At 38.2% G+C, this 24473-nt stretch overlaps 1 protein-coding gene across 1 annotated transcript in view; it reads left to right on the top strand.

Moving 5' to 3' along the window:
- Cfap299 (cilia and flagella associated protein 299) overlaps window positions 1–24473 on the top strand; it is a 523430-nt gene that overhangs the window by 174112 nt on the left and 324845 nt on the right. The window contains exon 3 of the mRNA XM_031336903.1: window positions 21396–21486. Coding sequence (XP_031192763.1) covers window positions 21396–21486 — 91 coding nt within the window. The remainder of the gene's footprint in view (window positions 1–21395; window positions 21487–24473) is intronic.

Here is a 24473-nt window from a genome sequence, read left to right on the forward strand (position 1 = left end):
TCCCTGTTGTCTGCTCCAGGCTTAGGAACTCACTGGAGAGAAGATGGCAGCTTTCACTGGAGACTCCAAGTCAAAGTGGTCCCTGGAGGCAGACCCGCCTCGTGCAAGGGAGGGGCAGCTGAGGTTGCTGATCCACCTCTGCCACTTGGAAGCTGAGAAGATTCTGTCCCTGCCACCCTGCGGCTCCCCTGCGACTCTTGGGGTCTATGCCTCCCTGCTGACTGCTCCCGGCTTAGGAACTCACAGGAGAGAAGATGGCAGCTCTCACTGGAGGCTCCCAAGTTCTTTTTCTTAAACTAGTATTCAAAGAGTAACTGAAGATTATTTTTTCTTATATGCAATTTTGGATTAAAATGCTATTTCAATATAAATATCCTGGATATGTGTATAAGTGTATTGTTTGACATGTACATATCTCATGTAGGCAAAATTACTTAAATTCTAGTAAAATAGGCAGTATTTTTTCTGTTATTAATATGAAAAATATATCTTATAGTGTTTATAAAGTTCACAGTGTTTTAATATGAGGCAAATCGGAGTCTATGAAATGTAATATACATTTTCATTTAGGCAGTGAAAGTGTCATCTTTACAATGTTATTGCGTTTGTTTTTTTTTTTTATAAATTCATTCTTTTCTTATGGAACAAATAACTTGGAAACTTTCAAGGAAGGGATGTTGATATAAAAATTTTTATTTTTAACCTCTGAGCTACCTCTCTGAACGATGTGCTGGGACAGTGGTAGCTCAGATCTTGAGAGAGTGGCCAGCCAATGGTTGGTCTAACTTGGAGCCCAAGGCACATGAAGGAGCCCAGGCCTGACACTGCCTGGATGGCTATGGACTGGAAGCCAGATGGCTCAGAGACCTAGGGTAGAACCAAGAAAAAAAACAGTCAGTGAAATGATTCCTAATGGTATTTTGCCACACACAGAGATTGGTGCCTAGCCCACTTGTCATCAGAGAGGTGTCCTCCAGTGGAAATGGAGGAAATGCAGCTAATCTGCCTCAGGGAGATGCAGAGATCCTAAGCCAAACATTATGTGGAGCTTGGGGAACACTGAGGAAAAACGGGAGGAAGGATTGTAGGAGCCAGAGGCACTAAGGATGCTAGGAAAACACATCCCACGCTAAGCAGGGCTCATAGGGGCTCACAGAAACTGAAGCAGTAATCATGGACCCTGCACAGGTCTGCACTAGGTCCTCTGCATACATGCTTTGGCTGTTTAGCTTGGAGTGTTTGTGGGACTCCCTACAATGGAAGTGGGGGTGTGTCTGACGATTTTGCCTGCTCCTAGTACCATTTTCCTTGTCCTGCCTTGACACGACGGTTTCTGCCTAGTTTTACTGGATCATGTTATGCCGTGTTGGATTGATATATTCCTGGGGGTTGGGGAGGTGCTCTTTTGTGAAAGAAAAAAAGAATGGCAGTGGATCTTGGAGAAAGGTGAGGTATGGGGATTACTGAGAGCAACCAAGGGAAGGCAACTGTGGTCAGGATGTTTGCAGAAGAATTAACAAAAGGATAAAAGAAAAAATAAACAGTACATCTTTAATTTTTTAAGCTATCTTTTAATTTTCTCACACAATATACTTTGATCATATTCTTCCTCCTCAACTCCTCTGGATACTCCCAATATCCCTACCCATACAACTTCACAACTTCTCTCTCTCTCTCTCTCTCTCTCTCTCTCTCTCTCTCTCTCTCTCTCTCTCTCTTTCTCTGACTCTCTCTCAAAAATCAAAACAAAGTTAAAACCAGTCAGACGAAAACTGAAAACTACCAAACAAAACTACCACAGAAAGCACACAGAATGCATTGTACTTGTGTGTGCTGTTCACATACTCATAGATCCCCTGAAGTGGATGGGCATGGACTACCATGTGGGGTGCTGAGAATCAAACCCACATCTTCTGCAGGAGCTAGCAATGTCAATTTCAGAGTAATCTTTCAAGACCCTGATGTAAAAGTCCAAAATAATAAAAGACTCTCCCAAAAATCTTTTAAAAATTAAATTTTGAGCATTTTTGTGAATTAATGTTATCAAGCTCCATGGATCATGGTAGAAGGATTTAACTGCTGACAATTATCCTACATTTTGATGGCATATAATCATTCCACTCAAGTTATTTTAAAGCTTATATAAAAATGTAAACTTGGACTCGAGTAATTTATTACTAGAACTTAATGAAGCAGAATTGATGGTCCACCTATTATTCCACCTCTCACATTAACAGTCGAGAAATCACACCGTTTTGCAGATTGAATCAGTTTTGTGTTATGTTCCATGAAAACAAATAAAAACCATTGCAAAAATTATAAAATACTTAAAAGTAAACAGCTATTTAAATGCAAACATTTCCAGCATTTATTGTTCCGACTGTATTAGTATTTGCTGTCTAGTGACTATGGCAGAGTGAATTGATATTACTAGATTTTCTAGTATACATTGTGGGGCAGTGGCCTGTGCCACCAGACAGAACCCTAATAAGGTCCAGTGGATTCAGGGACCCCAGCAATTCTCATAATTGAGAATGGCAGGCACTTAAAATCTACTCCTGACCTGAAACACATGACCTTGACACCCCCATTGAAAGGACTATGACAATCAGTGACATAGGGACAACACCTGAAGTCCTTCCACATGCAGATGAGGCATCCCTAACATCTCAGACCAACCCAATAGAAAGCATCTGCCTTTAGACCCCAACCTACTTCACAAAGGATCGATCATCTGAGAGTGCCTGTCTTATCCCCACAGATTCTCAGGGTTAACACCAGGTACACACACTGGTAATACATTGTAGTAGTTAATCAAGCAACATTCATTACACATTAGGTAAGAGCCTATAATACAGTTCTCATGGATTCATGTATCCAGAAAAAGAAAAAGGAAAGGCAGAAAGAAGGGAATTATTTACCAGGGTCAGGATTTTGGAGTGTAGTATAGAGTTTTATTTTTTAATATGTTTTTAATTGAAGTAGATTTATACCATTTTCTCCCATTTTTTCCTGAGCTCTCTGAACTACCCTCCACTTGGGCTCCTCCATATCCCTCTCACTTTCAGGTTGACAGTCTCTCTTTCCTTCACTATTGTTGTCACACAGACACACACATATGTAAATAGGTGTGTGCACAAATATATATATGTACAACTTGCTGAGTCCATTTTTGCCTGTGCATATATAGATGGTTGCAGGGCTGACCATACCCACTGGGCAACCGATAAAAAGCTCACCCGAGGAAAGTCGAGTCTCCTCCCAGCAGTCATTAGTTGCCTCTTGTTCTTTGTCTTGGGGTGAAGCCTGACAAAAATTTCTATTCCAAGGTGACATGTCCATTGGCATTGCTATTTTTCTGTGCATGCAGTCATTTCTAGGAGATACTGTTTCACAGCAGTCTTCCTGAAACTCTGCCTGGTACGGTCATTCCACCTCATCCCCCGACAGTGTTCTTATAGCCATAGATGCAGGAGCTGTTCTGTAGACTTATCTGTTAGGACTGAGCTCCCCATGATCTGTTAATTTCTGCATTGTGTCCAGGTATGATTTTCTGTGTGGTCTCCATTTGCTGTAAAGAGGGGTGGTAGCTACACTTAATGGGATATGGGAAGAAAGATCTACAGTCTAGAAGAATCAGACAATGGCTGAGGGCAGGCAAAGATATAAAACTATAACTTATTAATGTACAATGCACAAACTTTAATTCTGAATCGGGAGAAAAGGTCTTGGCTCTGTAAGCAGACGGCTGAGCACTGGCTCTTCCATCAGGATAGAAGAAGACAGGAGAGGATGGAAAGTTGCTGTATTGTTGTTGGTGGCCAGGTTTCTCTAATAATGATGTACAGTTCTATAGCTAAGGCTATACGTTTGATAACATCATCCCACCCTTTTAACATTTTCCGGACATTCTTAACATGTTCTCTCATAACCGCATTTGTGGGCATGTTATTGGATACTCTGAGAAGATTATCCTTGTATTATTCAAATGCTGATTTCTCTGTGTCCATATCTGGTTGCAATCCAGACATGGCATTGTAATGCCTATTCTAAGAATCTCCCCTCTAAATGTTGTGTAAGCATCATTCCCCATTTATTCTCTGATTTGTTAATAAAAGCTGATCAGCCAATGACTGAGCACTATCTATAATTAGTTGTAGTGTTATATTTTTATGGCACAATAACAAAAAAAAAGTCCTGGGATTTCAGAAATGAATGGCCCAGCGTTTCAAATGGGTCCTGAAATCCAAACTCAGGTTCTCAAGATGTCCAAGCACTTTGCTTCTCCACTCGCCTCTCTAAGTCCCAAGTTTCTTAACTGGAGAAAGGATGATACAAATTTTTTACAGCATACTTTCACTCCTCTATTCTTTTAAAATTACTTTATATTGAATTTTAAGAAACTAAAGCATAGACATGTTTGATTATATTTTTAAGTACATGCTACCCAGTTAGAAATATTAATTGTAGGCCATGTTGTAGTTTACTGGCTTAAAAACAATCAAACCTCCTCGGGACACAGTAATAAACCACAGTCCCAGTTAGACTGGAATGGTTATTGGGAGAAAGCTTCTACGTAGACCTCAAGGTTAATTCTGTCTACCTCAGCCCCTCTCGCCTGCAATTTAACTGGTTTCTTCCAGTGGACTCTTTGTTTCTATTGTGTAAGAGAATGGGGGATTACAGTGTACCAGAGCTGTGCTTAGTCAGTGAGATGCAGGTTTAAAGCTGATTGCCACTGATGATAACTGAGTTACCCAACCTAACTGAGTCTCACATCATCTGATAGGAAAAGAAGCATGTCTTCCTTAAGCCTTGATTTGTGAATAACTAATAGAGTCTGGAGCAGTATTCAACAGCTAAAAATAGTCTTAATCTAGTAGATTGGTCAGAAGCTCTGATTTAATAATTTCTAGGACCTTTGTATGGAAATATACTTTAATGGTTAATCTAAGCTTGCTTATTATAAACACTCCAAATTTTACATTAAAAACTGTAAGACAGCTAAGAAATCACAGTTGCTAAAACTATTTAAAAGCAATTAACTCTCCAAAATAAGTTTTTTCTTTATTTTTCCATACTTGTCCCTTTTTATTTATTCTTCAAGTGCTAATTATGTGTGTATCTGTGATATGATATGTAAATATTTAAATTTTATAACCAGTAGCCTAGTTGTTGAGGATTAAAAATATGTTTATAGTCATCCATGCCAGATTATATAAATGCCTTTAGCTAATGATTAAACACATTCAGTAAAAATTAACTCATCCGCATATAACTTTCAGCCCATTTGGACGTGCAGTGGCCTGTAAACAGAGATGAGGTATTTGCCTTTATAAAACTCAACCCTAAGATTTTGTAACATACCCACTTCTTGAGGAAGTAAATTCTTTTGTAATATTTATTTAAGCAAAGTTTCTCAGGTCACTGACTGTTTGAAGAAACACTAGTTATTTAAGTGTGTTGTGTGTTAAGATCTTAGGAACTCTTTACCGTCTCTCCATGGTACTTTTCTGTTCCTGATAAGGAGTTGCAGGCTCTCAGCCTTCAGGATGGGATCAGAACCATTTGCTATGTAGTCTTTCTTTCTTCTGTATACAGCATTGTAACTCTAGACTCTTATTCTCTTGGACAGTATGTGTTAACCCTGCTTGCTAATACTGTATGCTTGTTTTCACAAGCTTTACAGGTGGAAGGGGCCCAGAGAGTACTTAGCCTACCACGGACCCAGGTTAGAAACGTGTGGTGACTTGACTTAATTGGAAGAGGAACAGAAATTAAAGATTGCTAGCCCTTGTAAGATTTCAGTTTATTTTCCATTATCTCACGTGTCTTCTTAAGATGGTTAACTGTAGGCTGTGAAAAATAAATTAAACTTTAAGTAATACTTTCCTAGGAAGTATTTAAAATGTTAATGTTAAATATGAGTTTAAAGTTCAGTTTCGTGTCCCAGCCAATCACCAAACACCCTTTCTTTCAAATAAGTAAGAAGTTTCAGGTAGTGAATTAACAGTTAACATTCATGACCATTTTTCACTAGTGGCCATATCTTGTCACATTAATAGTTTTGTAGTTCACAGAGATGATAGTGGGGTAAGAGAGTTGAAGACATTATCCCCTCAGCAGCTGCCTCATAAAGAACTTCTAGTGCTCTGAAAGCTAGTCATCATGGCGGGCGGAGGCTTCTTGGTCAGCAATGACTTGAATTATTCATGTTCAGTGACCAGTAGATATAACGTCTTTGACAATGGGGTTTTACCACCAATTCTAGGAAGCAGCCAAAAGCAATGGTGATTGAGGAATCAATCTGGGAGTTCTCTGGGATGAATGTGGAACATTTTAAGAAAGATGAGATGTTGGGAAATGGATAGGAAGGTGAAATAGATCTGGGTAGGTTGGGGGTGAATATAATCAAAATACATTATATGAAACCATCAAAGAATTAATAAAAACAGAGAAGCAAAATTGACAGTAGCTATACATTCTTTTAGTCTAGATGGGATCAGTCCAGGCTGTGTTGATGTCATGGTATCTGGAACTCCACTCCTCTCTTTGTTTTCCTTTAGTAGTTTCTAGCTATTTCAACATGTTCGAGGAGAATGGTACCCATAGATCTGTTCTGCAGTTTTGTGTCTCATGCACCTGGGCATACATAATTCAGGTCATTCTTTTCATTCACATAAATATCTGGTCCAAGGAGGAGTAACAATCACAAACATCTTACTTCTTTATTGCTGTGAAGAGACACCATGACTACACAACATTTATAACGCAAAAACATTTAACTGGGGCTGGCTTACAGTTTAGAGGTTTAGTCCATTATCATTGTTCTGTCTGTCATCATGTCAGGACAGAAGCATGGCAGTGTCCAGGCAGACATGGTACTGGAGGAGGAGATGAGAGTTCTACATCTTGAGCCACATGCAGCAGAAGGAGACCACCACACTAGATTTAACTTGAGCATACAAAACCTCAAAGTCCCTCTCCACAGTGACACACTTCCTCCCTTGAAACTACACCTACTCAGACAAGGCTAACCCTCCCTAATCATGACTTTCCCTATAGACCAAGCATTGAAACACTTAAGTCTGCAGGAGCCATTTCTATTCAAACAACCACTGTTGCAAAATGTGTAATCAAGTGGATAATTTACCCTAAGGTATTATGAAAAATAAATACATTATATAAGTATGAATATATTTTATAAATATAAATATATTTCATATTATATCTATATCTATTTCACATATATATCCTATAAAAAGAAACCCTGAGCAGTGCATGTGCAACTGGTAATGATTGTTATATGTTTTGTTCTAAGAATGACATTGGTGACCAAACTGGACTTTTAAATAACATGTAAAATTCTGAGGGTTTACAATTAAACAAAATATGACAAATAGCAAAAGGAAAGATTAGATTTATCATGTGGAAGCCTTGGAATTCTGGAATATCTTTGGGCAAGAATGGAACCCATTCCATTTTTAATTTAAGTTTTCTTATTGGTATACATTTATTCTATACAGTGCTAGGTTTCATTAAGAATTTTATTTTCCAGTACATTGTGTATCCTGACTTCATTCACTCCCTAGACTGGTCTTCTTTCCCACTTTCTTCTTCTACCCTCCACTAGTTTTATGAAGTGTATAGACAATTCTAAGAAGATGATGTGTAGATGGAAAATAAGCATAAAGAAGATTTTCAACATTCTGAGTCATCTCAATGTGAAAATTAAACCCACACCAAGGTTCCATTTCATCATTGTCAGAATAGCTCATAAGGAAGACAAATAGCAACAAATAAATGCTCATCAGTATGGGAGGGAAATGAGACCTGTGGACTTTGCTGGTGGGATTCATTAGGCCAACCACTGTGAAAAATCAGTATGTAGTACCTTAACCAGGTAGCGATTTTATCGATTATATATTTTATTTATGAATAATAGTTACAGATTCTAATGAGTTAAATTAGAACTCAGAGCTCCCAGGGTCTCAACCACCAACCAAGGATTGCACATGGAGGGGTCTGATTGTTCTGGCAACATGTGTATAGTAGAGGATTGCAATTTGATCATCAATAGAAGGAGACGAGCTCGGCCCTGTGAAAGTTCTGTGCCCCAGTTTAGGGGAATGCCAGGGCCAGAAAGTGGGAGAGGGAGGGGTGACAGGCATGAAGAAGGGGGAGGCAACAGGGGTTTGTTTTTGTTGTTTTTGTTTGTTTCTTTGTTTTTTGGAGGGGAAACTGGGAATGGAGAAATTTACATGTAAATAAAGAAAATATCTAATAAAAAAAAAGAACTCAGGTTTATTAGAGGAGTACTATTATTACAAATTCAAAGGCAAAGTGGAAGTAGTTTCAGTGTTCTTAGAAATAAATTCTTATAATTGGACTCATCAGGGTTGTCTGGTTTGTTTCTGTAATATAAGCTGGTTGGTTCTGACTGATGAACTTGGAAGAATGACTCTTAAGACTTTTTGGGCAATTTCCAGTGCTCTGAAGTTACTCTGTTACGTTTCTCCTTGTTCAAATCACATTTGGACAGTAGCGCTGGTGAGTGGATATGGGTATAGCTTCTCACATTACTTGGTGATGCAATCTCACAGCAAACGCCTAGATCCTCAGGCTCTTGTCATCTTTTTACCCCTAATCATTTTTGTTTTCTTGGTAATTCAGTGTGTGTGTGTGTGTGTGTGTGTGTATGTTAATGTGTGTTACCACCAAATATATAGGTCACAAGACAGACCTGGGGAGCTATTTTTTTTTTTCTTTCCATTCTGTGAGTCCTGGAGATTGACTCAGGTCATGAGGCGTGGCTCCAGATGCCTTCACCTGATCGGTCTCACACATCTATTAAATCCAGGAATCTGTCCTTTCCTTGTTTTACATCCAGTGTTTCTTCTCTCCTGCTGGAACTGTGAAACACACCATTTGTGAATTCCTCTAGACTTGTTCTTTTCTTTCTAAATCTCTCAAAAGCTGATGAATATTCTTTCTAAAATAAAAATTGACTTATTTCTGTGTGTGAACTAGGTGTGGTTTAACACTTGTTTGAAGTATCTTGAAGCAGAGAAGCCTTCTCAGAATGGAATCAAAGCTTAGTGATCGTAATGGGTTTCAGGATGTCTTACTAGTCTTAAAACATGCTTTCATTTAGTTTTGATATCTGGTTTCTTCCTTGCTTTTCACATTTACTTTCTGACTGCTGTGGTATTACCTGAAGTTACCTTAAAATCTTACTCCTGTATTCCTTTTTTCCTTCAAAATTACAAGTATTTTTCACCCTGACCACCACCTGCCTTGACTAACAGGCTTATCTTTCAGCATCCAGTTTAAGCATAACTCCTTAGATAATAAATTATCTTCCTTGATAGGCTAGCATATTTTCTCATGAACTTCTCTGATGCTTTCTCCATATCTCTACTGATAGTTGTCATTATTGTGTTTCCATGTCTGTCTACCTCCATGAGACCACAGGCGAGCTGGGAGCAGGAACTGTACTTTGCTGACCTCTGCACCCTGATAAAGCTCCTGATTAAAAATAGAAACACAGTAAAAATGTTTGTTGAATACATAGAAAATTGCCATGTGAAAACAGGTTTATTTTTTCATAAAACATTGTTCAACTTTTCACTATTTGGCTCATTGTTACTACAATGATCTTTCTTTATCAAACTTTTAAAAATTATTTTATATATATGGGTATTTTGGCTGTATGTATGTCTATGTACCCTTTGAGTGCCCAGTGCCTATGGAGGTCAGAAGGCATAGAGCTACCCTGGAATTTGATTTACAGATGGCTCTGAGCCACTGTGTATGTGCTGGGAATTGAACCTGGGTCCTCTGGAAGAACAGCAAATGTTCTCTTAACAGCTGAACTCTTTCTCTAGTCCTCTGTGATCTTTTCTTTCAATTTTAATGTTTTATTTATTATTTGATACTTTTATACAATATACTTTGATCATATTTCTCCCCTTCCCTAACTCCCACATTCTCCCTCATACTCCTACCCATCCAACTTCAGTATTTCCTCTGTCATAAATAGCCACAAAAAACATGGACTCAAATATTTGTAGTCTTATGACCTGCCCTGGCTTGTGGTTATTATGTCAAGTACCATTACATTAAAAAAATTAATTTTCCCTCTCTTAGAGTTGTCAGTTGTAAATAGTTTCTTGTCTGGAGGTGGGTCTTTGTGCCATTTCCTCCTTTATGGGGAGAGTTTCTCTGGCTTATTCAGATCTTGTGCATGCTGTCATGGTACCTGTGAATTAACACATTCGTCTGCCCATTGTGCCTGGAAAAATGCTATTGTTTCCTTAAAGTCATCCACCACCTCTCAATTTTACCATCTTTTTGCCCTGTCCTTTATAGATCACTGGACTCTGAGTGTATTGGTATGATTTGGACATCCAGTTTGGGGCTGATCATTCCAGTTTCTTACTTTCTACCTATTTTCTAATGGTGCATCTCCCATCTATGGTATTTTTGTTGAGGGCTGAGTGACGTGCTCAACTGTGGATCCAGCAATATGTCATTTAGTCTCCTTTTCCTATTCATTCATTCATTCATTCATTCATTCATTCATTCACTTTAATCCTGATTGCAGCTCCCTCACCTGCCAGTCCCCCCTCACAGACCATACCCCATCCTCCTTTTCCCTTCTCCTTTGGGGGAGGGAGGCCTTGATTTGTTACCAACCCCTCCTGGAATATCAAGTCACTGTAGGACTAGGCACAACCTCTCCCACTGAGGTCAGACAAGGCACACCAATTAGGGGAACAAGATCCACAAGCAGGTAACAGCAGAGTCAGGGTCAGCCCCTGTTCCAGTTGTTGGGGGACTGTATGAAGATCAAGCTGCACATCTGCTACATGTGTGTAGGGTAAGTCCAATCCATGTTTGCTCCTTTGTTGGAAGTTCAATCATTGGGAATCTCCCAAGACTCCAGGTTAGTTGACTCTGTTGGTCTTGCCATGGTGTTCTTACCCTCTCTCGGTTCCTCAATCTTTCCCCCAGCTCTTCCACAGGACTCCCCAAGCTCCATTTAATATTTGGTTGTGGTTTTCTGCATCTGTTTTGGTCAGCTGCTGGGTGGAGCCTCTCAAAAGACAGTATGCTTGACTCCTGTATGCAAGCCTAACAGAGTATCATTAATAGTGTCAGGGATTGGTTCTAGCCCATGGGATGGGTATGAAGTTGGGACAGTTATTGGAAGGCCATTCCCTCAGTCCTTGCTCCATCTTTGTCCCTGTACTCCTTGTAGGCAGGACAAATTTTGAGTTGAAAGTTTTGTGAGTGGGTCGGTGTCCATATGCCTCCACTAGGAGTCCTTCCCTCATCCCAAGTCCCTGGCACATCCTAGAGAAGCCCCTTCAAGGATGTCAATTTCCATTCACTCTGCTGGCCCTGTCTTCCCTTCTATTCCTATACCTAATCCAGCATAATGCCCTGTTTCCTCCCCCATCCCCTCTCCTACTCAGTTCCCTCCTATGACTATTTTATTTCCCCTTTTGAGTGAGATCAGGCACCCTCCCTCAGTCCCTCTTGCTATTTAGCTTCTTTGGGTCTGTATATTCTAGCTTGAATATCCCATACTTTATGACTAATATCCACTTATAAATGAGTATATACTATGCATGTCATTTTGAGTCTGGGTTACCTCATTCAGGATGTATTTTTTTAGTCCCATCCATCTACCGGCAAAATTCATGATGCCATTGTTTTTAACAGCTGAGTAGTATTCTATTGTGTAAATGAACCACAATTCTCTTTAATCATTCTTCGGGTGAGGAACATCTGGGTTGTTTCTAGATTCTGGCTATTACTAAGACCCCATGGTCTTGATTTAGAACTATTTCTACTTTTCTGAAAAACTTTCCAGAGTGGTTATACAAGTTTGTACTACCACCAGTAATGGAGGAGTGTTCCCCTTGCTCCATATCCTTGCCCGCCTATGCTGCCACTTGAGGTTTTGATCTTAGCCATTTTGATAGGTGTAAGATAGAATCTCAGAGTCATTTTGATTTGCATTTCTCTGATGACTAAGGATATTGAATGTTCCTCAGCTTATTCAAGATTCCTCTGTTGAAAATTTGCTGTTTAACTCTATACGGCATTTTTAAATTGGATTATTTGGTTTGTTAGTATGTAACTTCTTGAGTTCTTTGTATAATTTGGATACTAGCTCTCTGTCAGATGAAGGGTTGGTGAAGATATTTTCCCATTCTATAGGTTGCCAATTTGCTCTATTGAGAGTGTCCTTGGCCTTACAGAGCTTTTCAGTTTTATGAGGTCCCATTTATTAATTGTTGGTCTTAGTGCCTGAGCTATATGTGTTCTGTTCATGAGGCTGTCTCCTTTACCAATGAGTTCAAGGTTATCCCCCACTTTCTGTTCTATTAGATTTAGTTTATCCAGTTTTATGTTGTGGTCTTTGATCCATTTTGAGTTTTGTACAGGGTGATAGATATGGATCTATTTGCATTCTTCTACATGTAGACATCCAGTTAGATAGACCAGCACCAGTTGTTGAAGATGCTATTTTTTCCCATTGTATAGTTTTGGCTGTTTTGTCAAAAATCAAGTGTCCATACCGTGTGGGTTTATTTCTAGTTCTTTAATGTGATTTCATTTATCAACCAGTCTGTTCCTATAGTAGTATCATCCAGTTTTTATTGTTATTGCTTTGAAGTACAGCTTGAAATTAGGATGGTGGTACCTCCAGAAGTTCTTTTATTGTGCAGGATTGTTTTAACAATCCTGGGTTTTTGCTTCTCCATATGAAGTTGAGTATTGTTCTTTCAAGTTCTGTAAAGAATTGTGTTGCAGTTTTCATGGTAATTGCATTGAATGTGTAGATTGCTTTTGGTAAGATGGTCTTTTTCACTACATTAATCCTGGTGATCTATGAGCATGGAAGATCTTTCCATCTTCTGATATTTTCTTAAATTTCTTTCTTTGGAGACTTGAAGACAGTTCTTGTCATACAGGACTTTCACCTGCTTGGTTAGAGTTATACAAAGATAGTTTATATTACTTGTGGCGATTATAAAGAGTGCTGCTGGGCGGTGGTGGCGCATGCCTTTAATCCCAGCACTTGGGAGGCAGAGGCAGGTGGATTTCTGAGTTCGAGGCCAGCCTGGTCTACAGAGTAAGTTCCAGGACAGCCAGGGCTACACAGAGAAACCCTGTCTCGAAAAACAAACAAACAAACAAACAAACAAACAAAAAAGTGTTGTTTCCTGATTTCTCAGCCTGTTTATCTTTTGTGTAAAGGAGGACTACTGATTTTTTTTTAAAATTATTTTTGTATTCAGCCATTTTGCTGAATGTGTTTATCAGTTGTAATAGTTCTCTGGTAGAATTTTTTTGGGTCACTTATGTATACTATCATATCATCTGCAAATATCACACGTTGACTTCTTCCTTTCCAATTTGTATCTCCTTGATCTCCTTAGTTGTCTATTTGCTCTAACTAGAACTTCAAGTACTGTGTTGAATAAGCTTGGAGAGAGTGGGCAGCCTTGTCTAGTCCCTGGTTTTATTTAGCAGCATTGCTTTAAGTTTCTCTCCGTTTAATTTGAGTTGAATATTGGCTTGCTGTTTATTGCTTTATTGTGCTTAGCTGTGTGCCTTGTATCCCTACTCTAAGACTTTTAACATGAAAGGGGGTTGGATTTTGTCAAAGGCTTTTTCAGCATCTAATGAGATGATCATGTGGATTTTTCATTTCAGATTTTTTGTATAGTAGATTATATTGATAGATTTTTTTGTATGTTGCGCCCTCCATGTATCCCTGGGAAGAAGCCTACTTGATCATGGTGGATGATATTTTTGATGTGTTCTTGGATTTGATTTGCAGGTGTTTTTACTGACTATCTTTGCATCAATGTCCATAGGGAAACTTGTCTGTAATTCTCTTTCTTTGTTGAGTCTTTGTTCGGTTTATGTATAAGGGTGACTGTGGCTTCATAGAATGAGTTTGGCAATGTTCCTTCTGTTTTTATTTTGTGGAATAGTTTAAGGAGCATTGATATTAGCTCTTTGTGAAAGTCTGGTAGAATTCTGCACTAAAACCATCTGGTCCTGGGCTTCTTTTTGGTTGAGAGAATTTTAATTACTGATTATATTTCCTTAGGGGTTATGGTGCTTTTAAAATAGTTTACCTGATCTTGATTTAACTTTGGTAAGTCATATCTGTCTAGAAAATCATCTACTTCATTTCAAATTTTCAATGTTGTGGAGTACAGGCTTTTGAAATAAAACTTAATGAATCTTTGAATTTTGTCCTTGTCTGTTGTTATGTCTCCCTTTTTATTTGTGATTTTGTTTATTTGAATACTTTTTCTCTGTCTTTTAGTTAGTTTGGCTAAACTTTTTTCTATCTTGTTGATTTTCTCAAAGAACCAGCCCTTGGTTTCATTGATTCTTTGTATTGTTTTCTTTGTTTATAATGGGTTGGTTTAAATCCTGATTTTCATTATTTCCTGCCATCTACTCTTCTTGGCTGTTTGCTTAGTTTTTTTTTTCTAGAGCTTTCAGGCATACTTTTAAATTGCTAATATGGGAACTCTCTAATTTCTTTATGGAAGGACTTAGTGCTGTGAGCTTTCTCCTTAGCACTGCTTTCATTGTGCCCATAAGTTTGGTTCTGTTGTACCTTCATTTTCACTGAATTCTAGAAAGTGTTTAATTTTATTCATTATTTCTTCCCTAATCCAGAAATCATTGAGTAAAGACTTGTTCAGTTTCCACAAGAGTGTATGCTTTCCTGTGTTTCTGCTGTTGATGAAGTCAGCTTTAATCCATGTGGTCTATTGGGATAGCTTGCTTTTTGAATAAATTTTGGAGAAGAATCAAAGAGGTGCTGAGAAACAGTATATTATTTTATGTTTGGGTGAAAAGTTCTGTGCTTGTTTATTATGTCCTTTTGATTCATAACATCAGTTAATTTCATCATCTCTCTGTTTAGTTTTTGTCCTGGTGAACTGTCGATTGGTGAGAGTTTGGTGTTGAAGTTTACCACTATTAATGTGTGGGGTTTGATGTGTGATTTAAGCTTTAGCAATCTTTCTTTTACAAATGTGGCTGCCCTTAGAGTTGTGAATTGAGGTAACATCTTGGTGAATTTTTCCTTCGATGAGTATGTAGTGTACTTCCTTCCCTGTTTCTTTTGATTAATTTTGGTTGAAATTCTCTTTTCTTGGATATTAGAATGGTTAATCCAGCTTGCTTCTTGGGTCCATTAACTTGGAAACCTTTTTCAGCCCTTTACTTCGAGGAAATGTCTGTCTTTGTTGCTAACATATGTTTCTTGTATGTAGCAGAATGATGGATCCTGTTTATGGACCCAATCTGTTAGCCTGTGTCTCTTTATTGGGGAATTGAGTCCATTAATATTTAGAGATATTAATTACCAATAATTATTATTTTCTGTTGTTTTGATGTTGGTGATTGTGTGCGTGTGCGTGTGTGTGTGTGTGTGTGTGTGTGTGTGTGTGTCTGTGTCTGTGTTTATGGTTCTCTTCTTTTGATTTTGCTGGTATGCAATTGCTCATTTCTTGTGTTTTCTTGGTATAGTTACTCTCTTTGTGTTGGAGTTTTCCTTCTCATATCCTCTGTAGGGCTAGATTGGTGAAAGATTGCTTACATTTGGTTTTGTTTTGGTTTCTTCATGTATGGAGATTGAGAATTTGCTAGTTATAGTAACCTGGGCTGACATCTGTGGTCTCTTAGGGTCTTCAAGACATCTGTCAGGCCCTTTTAGCTTTTAGAGTCTCTGTTTAGTAAATGAGTGTAATTCTGATAGGTTTTATATGTTTCTTGTCCTTTTCCTCTTGCAGCTTTTAATATTCTTCTTCACTCTGTACACTTAGTGTTTTATTATGTGGTGGAGGATTTTCTTTTCTGGTCCAATCTACTTGGTGTTCTGTAAGTTTCTTATATGTTTATAGCCATATCTATCTTTAGGTCAGAGAGCTTTTCTTTTATGATTTTTTGAAGATATTTTCTGGGCCTCCCACGTGGGAATCTTCTCCTTCTTCTATGCCTATAATTATTAGGTTTAGTCTTTTCATAGTGTCCCAGATTTTCTGGCTGTTTTGTGTTAGAGACTTTTTAGATTTGGAATTTTCCTTGACTGATGTATCAATTTCTTCTGTTGTGTCTTCTACTCCTGAGATTCTTCCTTCCATCTCCTGTATTCTGTTGGTGATGTTTGCATCTGGATTTCCAACTCTTTTTCCTAGGTTTTCCATCTCCAGGTTTGCCCCAGCTTGCATTTCCTGCATTGTTTCTATTTCCATTTTTTTGGGGGGGGGTCTTAAATAGTTTGATTAATTTCCTTCACCCATTTGTTTGTATTTTCCTGCATTTCTTTAAATGTATTCATTTCTTCTTTAATGGCTTCTGTCATCTTCATAAGAGTAGATTTAAGGTCATTTCCTTGTGATTAATTTGTTTTAAGATATTCACAGCTTGCTATAGTAGGATAGCTGAATTCTGATGGTACCCAGCTATTGCACTGGCTATTGTTGATTGTATTTCTACACTGGTCTTTAGAAATGTCCCTGATGTTTGCAGGCGAGGTAGCCCCTGATGATAATAGGCCTTTGGGACTACAGAGCTGATAGTTCCTGATTATAGCATGCCTCTTTGACTGCAGGAAGTGCTGTTCGTCCTTGTCGGCTTCAGGCTTCTAGGATGTAAGCTGAGCTGGTGGTCCCTGATGACTTCAGGCCTCTAGTTGTCCTGGGCTGCAGCAGGCCTCCAGGAATACAGGCAGAACTCATGGTCCTTGGTGGCTGCAGTTTTCCAGGACTGCAGATAGAGGTATGTCCAGGAAGTTGGAGCTCATAGAGGACAGGGCAGACCTCCTGGCTGCTGTACTTGCCAGGGGAAAAGGCAAACATGGGATTAGGCCATGGGGATGTCTTGGTGATAGTAGGCCTCCATGGATGCTAGGAGGGCTGTGGCCTGGATCATGGAGTACAGATCTGGGATTCCATTGACTATTTTTTAATGGCATTCCTTTATGTTGCACTATGTTCTTTAGGTTCCCCTGAGAACTGTGGCCTAATTAATCTCAAGTTCTTGACCTCATAAACAGTGTCAAGTATGGGTCCCACCTCTCATAGGAGGCTTTGAATCTAATTAGAAAGTTGTTGCTTACTTCCTTAATATCTGTGTCACTGTGATACCATCGGTACATCTTGCAGTCTGGTCACTAACCAAGCTCAAATTGTTCTTATGGGTGGGACTGATGATTCCTCTTCCGGGTGTGTACTAGCCAGGACAGAAAAGGTGTTCACTCAGGTATCAGTCAGAATTCTAGTTTTCTGTATCACAAGAACGTATTGTCTTCAGCATCGGAAGAGTGACAATGAGCACTGGCAAGGCAGTAGCCTGCAGTACTTGGGATGTCTATGTTGACCTCTGGCAATGCTGAAAAACAGAACCTAGGCATGGTTCTGAATAATTTGATAGCATATGACATCTAGCAGGACTACTATCTTTAATCAACTTTCTTATGAATATTCTTTACAATCTAGTTCTCTCTGGATTTTTGAGACTTTCTTTTATCAGACAAAGATATTCCAAACTAGTTTTCTTTCTTATCTTGAGAATCTCTACTCATGGGGGAAAAATTAATGCTTTGTCCTACTGATTTTATTGAACCTACCAATAAATAATACCTAAATTATAGACTTTATAATTGAAAGTGAAGAGTACACACACACACACACACACACACACACACACACACATATATGTATATATATGTACATATACTTTTCTTTTTAAATTTTTTCTACTGATTTAAGTTTTATTGCTTATGATGAGAAAAGATACATGATTTCAATTTATCTGAATTTGTTAACATTTAAAAACATATTTTAAGTAAATAGAATTAAATCACATTCTTGTTTCCCTTTTGTACCTATCTCCTCCCAATACCTTTTTTTGTCATATTCTTTAAATTTTATAAAATATTATAACAATAAATATGAGTACTATAAAAGTTTTTTGACATAAAACAACAATCAATTTAACAGTCTTATGTAGATGCTTGTCTACAGCAAGACTGAAAATACATGTTTTTTCAATATAAATTTTAAATAACTCCAAAAATATTAACTATATATTTTAAAATAATATTTTAAACATCATTACTAGTATTTTTTTAATGAACATAAATATATGAAGCCTTTTTGTTTGTTTGTTTTGTATTTAGTAGAGCTTAAAATCTTGGCCCTTACTGTGGTACAAGCCCAAAATAAGAACAATTTTTAGACATTGGGTTTCATTGTAATAAGGCTGTACTTCAATGACCCTCACATCACCAAAGGATTTTACCTCCTTCATAGCTAAACTGAGAGTTGACAGTTCTGCTGTGCCAAGGAATGAATTGTAGGCATGATTTTTGGATACAGACTTCCTGCTGTGGTCAAAGCTATTTGACTTGAGTGAGTGTATTTATTCTCAGCCCACAAAGAACAGGTTACATTCATTTAAGAATGAATGTATTAAGATGGTCTATCCATATCCATAAAGTCATTCACCAACTGTTTCAATGAACAATGGTTCTGCTTGGAAGGTGACACAGACATTAGGGGAGGGTAAGAATCTGGTTCATTAGCTGTGATAATTTGGAAAAGCATTCATCTCAGAGAAAGAGTAACTTATAAAGACCTCTTCTTCAAACTTGATACAATAGTTACAAATGTCAAGCAAAGCATTTAGTCTCACTCTTTGTTGTTCTCTTACAAGCCACCTCCCAAGTTAATTGTCTACATTTTTTTTGGCTATATAAATACTTTTGAAATATGTAAGCTGTTCTGAAAACCATAGTATAGTATAAAAACATGAAACAAACAATACTACTAATAGAGAAGTTGAGATAGAAGAAGCATGATTTCAAGACCATTATGTTATTCTCAGCAAGACACTGTCATGTACAAACAAGCAGAAAGTATATATGGATAGTACAATATTGGACCTATTTCTCCAAATTACCAAATTAGAGAAACCACTGAATGATAGTTAACAAATTTCTAATTCCTCATATTTTTGGATTTCAATCTATCAGGATATGTTGGTAATATTAATTTTCATATTAAGATATTAAGAAAAAGTAATTGTTACTTCCTGTTGTTTTGGTTGTGAGAGGTGGAATTAGGTTTGTGTGGGTTTGTTGAAATATAACTTTTGTGCTTCTTCTAGGGTGTAGTTTTGCTCCTTGTCTTGGTCTATCATCCTTTGTAGGGCTTGGTTTGTGAAAAGATATTGTGTAAATTTTGTTTTGTCATGGAATATCTTGTTTTCTCCATCTATGGTAATTGAGACTTTTGCTGGGTATAGTAGCCTGGGCTGGCATTTGTGTTCTTGTAGGGTCTGTATGACATCTGCTCAAGATCTTCTAGTTTTCATAGTCTCTGGTGAGAAGTCTGGTGTAATTCTGATAGGCCTGCCTTTATATGTTACTTGACCTTTTTCCTTTACTGCTTTTAAAATTATTTCTTTGTTTAGTGGATTTGGTGTTTTTATTATTATGTAGCAGGAGAAATTTCTTTTCTGGTTCAATCTATTTGGAGTTCTGTAGGCTTCTTGTATGTTCATGGGCATCTCTTTCTTTAGGTTAGGGAAGTTTTCTTCTATAATTTTGTTGAAGATATTCACTGGCCCATTACATTGGGAGTCTTCACTCTCTTGTATACCTATTATCCTAAGGTTTGGTCTTCTCATTGTGTCCTGGATTTCCTGGATGTTTTAGGTTAGGAGCTTTTTGCTTTTTGCATTTTCTTTGTTGTGTCAATGTTTTCTATGGTGTCTTCTGCCCTGAGACTCTCTCTTCTATCTCTTGTATTCTGTTGGTGATGCTTGCATCTATGGCTCCTGATCTATTTCCTGGGTTTTCTAACTCCAGGGTTTTCTGTCTTTCTGATTTCTTTATTGTTTTTATTTCCATTTTTAGATTCTGGATGGTTTTGTTTATTTCCTTCACCTGTTTGGTTGTGTTTTCCTGTAGTTCTTTATGGGAGTTTTGTGCTTCCTCTTTAAGGGCTTCTAGCTGTTTACCTGTGTTCTCCTGTATTTCTTTGAGGGAGTTATTTATGTCTTTCTTAAAGTCCTGTCTCATCATAATGAGAAGTGAGTTTAGATCTGAATATTGCCTTTCCAGTTGTGATGATGTGTGCAGTACTATGGTGGGAAAATTGTGTTCTGATGATGCCAAATAACCTTGGTTTGTGTTGCTTATTTTCTTAGCTTGCCCCCTGCCATCTGGTTATCTCTAGTGCTACCTGCCCTGGCAAAATCTGACTGGAGCCTGTCCTTCCTGTGATCCTGGTTGTGTCAGAACTCCTCAGAGTCAACCTGTCTCTGTAATCCTGTGATTTCTGGAATCCTGTGATTCTGAGCTTGTTAGAGCGCCTGGGAGTGGAACTGGCTGTGGAGTTTGAGCCCAAGTTCTGTTCAGAGCACTGGGCCAGACTGGAAGGAATCAGTGCCACTGGGGTTGCCGAGTTCCTATGTGCCTAGTCCACAGTTACTCCTGGTATTGGGACAGATGTTGTGTCCTCCCCACCTTTGATCCTGGGCATGTTAGAGCGCCTGGGAGTGGAGCTTCCTCTGGGTGTTGTGGGACTGACTACAGAGTTTGCGCCCAAGGACTGCTCAGAGCACCAGCCCAGACAGATCAGAAGCAACCAGAGCCATTGTGCTGGTGGATTTCCTGTGTGCCTCAGATCCCAGCCACTCCCAGTGTTGGGACAGATGTGTCCTCCTCACCTCAGATCCTCTGATCCTGGGTGTCCTCTGATCCTGGGTGTATCAGAGTGACTGGGAGGGGAGCCACCTCTAGATGTTGTTGGACTGGCTCCAAAATTTGGGCCCAAGGTCTGCTCAGGGCACAGGCCCAGACAGATCAGAAGCAACCAGTGCCACTGGGCTGGCGTAGTTTCTGAGTGCCTGAGTCCCGCTTTGTGTCCTCCTCACCTCTGATCCTAGGCGTGTTAGAACACCTAGGAGTGTAGCTTCCTCTGGGTGTTGTGTGACTGGCTACAGAGTTTGCACCCAAGGACTGCTCAGGGCACCGGCCCCTATATATACATATACTTTTCATATATAAAAAAGATGGACATGGAAATGAAATAAATGTTGAGTGGCTTGTGGTTTAATATAGATCTTTGTTATTTATAAACCTGGTTCCAAATATTTGTAAATAATAGCTCTGACTATAAATATTTAAATCTGAATATGATATTTGTGTGCATTGGGCTTCCATGTCATTCAGACCAAAGAAGCACAGTGACTTCAGAATGTTTCAAAAACTTTTCTTTTTTTAAACCTGAGATACCATGGCATTATGGTGTGATTGTTGTTCTGTGTTTTTACAGGACACTGACAAGTGCTGGTAAGGAGCTGCACGATAATTTCCTGAAAGCCCTGGCCGTGAGGGAAGAGGATAATCGTGCCGGGAAACTGAGCGTGAGTACATTGTACCACCAAATTATAGTGGTATTTTCAAACACACAGCTAATATAGATGCAGCCTGTAATGTCTTCCATAAATGTAGTTCAGGTACAGGCATAACAGATGGCTCCCGAGGTAACGGCACTAGCTCACCGGCACCCACATACTAGAGAGGAAGAGCTGAGTAACTGGATCTGTCCTCTTATCTCCACGGGCCTGCCACAGCACATGTGTACCCCATCTCCACAGAATAAGTAAATGTAATTGATAAGTGCTGGTTATAACATATGACTACGTTTACATATTATAGTACTGTGTGTGGATTTCCTTTTTTATGATCATTTACATTCATAATAGTAGCAAAATGGTAGAAAATGATAATATTCTAAACAATTTTAAAGAGGAAAATTACAACACATTGTTTCTCCATTTCTTTCTCCCTTCTAGATACTACATCTATTAATAATCTGACATATTTTCTATTATCTTACAAGATCCTTTGGAGCCTAGTTTTGATTTATTTATACCTCTATTGAAAGGTTAGATTGAATTCAGTTTTCTAATCAGAATATGACTATTATTCTTCCTTTCTATCTATCCATGGAACACTGAGGGTCTTGTCTGCATGTGAAATTACCAGTAGGCTTCATAGTAAAGGAAATTTTTTTCCTGAGAAAATATTGGGAAGGTAAGACACTTTTTGTTAATTTTTCAGTATCTAGAAGGGAGAAAGAAATGCAGAAAAATGTGCTACCATGCAATCAATCCATGTTAAAGACTCTTGGGAGAAGACACTGATTCTAAGTGATACTCTACACCATGTGGACTGGAAAGGGACCCATTGAATTTACAATACATTTTCAAAATTTATGTGAATGATCTTTATTTATAGTAAGGAAATACAGAGCAGATTCTATAGGACCCAAAAATATGGTTTATAGTTAGACAGTAGAACGAATAAGCACATGCAGCTTTGAATATCTTAACCCCACAGTTTTCATTTATTATTAGTGTGTGTGTGTGTGTGTGTGTGTGTGTGTGTGTGTGTGTGTGTGTGTTGGTATATGCATGTGAGTGCATGTATCCTTGGAGGCCAAAGACAAGTCCTGTAGAGCTGGAGTTCCAGGCAGCTGTGAACTCTCAGATGTCAGCAATGAGAAACAAACTCAGGTTGTCTACAAGAACAGTACTGGCTCTTTACTCCTGAGCCAACTGGACTGGTGTATTAGGGTTTGAAAGATGAGAGAGCTGTTTTGAGTGGCTCTATTTTCTTATGCCTGTGTTTCAAATGGTGTATATTATGTACATATGACTTTTTCCCTAGGAGAGTTCCTCAAATTTCAGAAGAGATATTTCAGTTCCTTAAGTTTTACTTTGTATCATACATACATATTTTTTTATCTTAGCTGGGTAGTTACTGGATTAAAAAGCATAATATTGTCATATTTACAGACCCTAGAAAAACCTGTACCCATCCATTTGGCCCTTTGCATTTGCACTGTATTATTCTGCAAGAAAATGTCGTATTTGACATGACTGACATGCTTGACTTGATCATTCTACATAGTTAAAATGTATCCAAATAGCACTTTGTACCTATAAATATATGTATGTACTTACTGCTAGCCCATTAAAATTAAAACAAACAGTAAATAATAGCTATATAATCATTTAAGTAAGTAGCTAATTAAAAGGTCCTCAGATGCCCAGGCTGTCCCCTCTTTGCTCTGTGTCACACATTTAATCTATAATTTGGCCAATGTTCTTTTTCTTTCTGAGTTCTCAAGTTTCATATGTAGTTGTCCACCAAGCCTGGTCAGTTATTCTATCTTTCAAATAACTATGTGCCACAAATGATTAAAAATGGTAGGTACAGGCAGCTCTAAGAGGTATCTTTTTGTGTTTAGTAGTGCCATCAGTGGCCTGAAGAATGGGGATATAATCAGACGTGCATTTGAAGTACTGGCAGCAAGGTGTGGGGAGAAGTATGTATTTCTAGGGGCAGAAGATGAGCCATGAGCCAGGGAACTCTCCTGAGAGGTCACTGTGATTACCAGAAAGTAGATAATGGAAGGATGCAATAAAAAGTTGACAGAAATAATGTTGGCAGAAGAAAGATTAAACTAGCATTCTAAGAGATCAAGTCTGTAAGCCATATTGCATTTGCTTATTTTGGTGCTGAAAATGAAACTTCCAGTCCCACATCTGCTACCCCTGAGCCATATCCCCAGCTCACATGTGCTTTACTGTGACTTTGGCTCTCCAGGGTGTTGCAAGATTTGTGAAAGAGTATTCACATGATCCAGTTTGGAATCTTCAGTAGGGAGAGAGTGGCTTATGGAATGAGAGGTGTGGTACTGAGTTTAGAGGTTGTAAAATATTCCATCCATCTCAGCAGTTCAGATAGAATCTGGAGGTAGAGAGTGACTACTGTCAAATTCAATGTGACAGATCATAAAAAGGTTTCTAAGTAAAGAAAACTTTTAAATTAGGCAGGTTATTATGTTTATCTAAGTTATGGTGTCCTGTTTGTTAATGTGTTATTTAAATGAATATTCTCCATTTAATATTGATTAATTTTTGAAACAAAAGATAAGCATAATGCATGGTGCATTAAATATTTAATAATTAATTGCTATCCAAATTATATTTATAACCACTAAAGTTAGAATTATGGGGGAAAAATATATAAAATATTGGAACCTTTTTTTGCTGGAACATAAATTTAAATAGCTCCTTAGAAAAGATAGCTGAAAGAGCTCTTTCTGATGATTAGGGATCTAAATACTATTCATCATTGGCAAAATTCTATACAGTCAGAGTATTAATAGTACACTTCATAGATAACGCTGCTGCTAAAGGGAGTATTTGTCCTCTTTACCAATGTTTCTCTCTGTGCAAATCTCTCTTATATTTGTCACAAACGTGATGAAGATATAGACTCTCCCTAAACATTTCTGTTGTCCCCAGCTTATGGAACTCTTCTAAGTAGACAAGTTAAC

This window comes from Mastomys coucha, unplaced genomic scaffold, assembly GCF_008632895.1.
Source record: "Mastomys coucha isolate ucsf_1 unplaced genomic scaffold, UCSF_Mcou_1 pScaffold22, whole genome shotgun sequence".
Classification (NCBI taxonomy): Eukaryota; Metazoa; Chordata; class Mammalia; order Rodentia; family Muridae; genus Mastomys; species Mastomys coucha.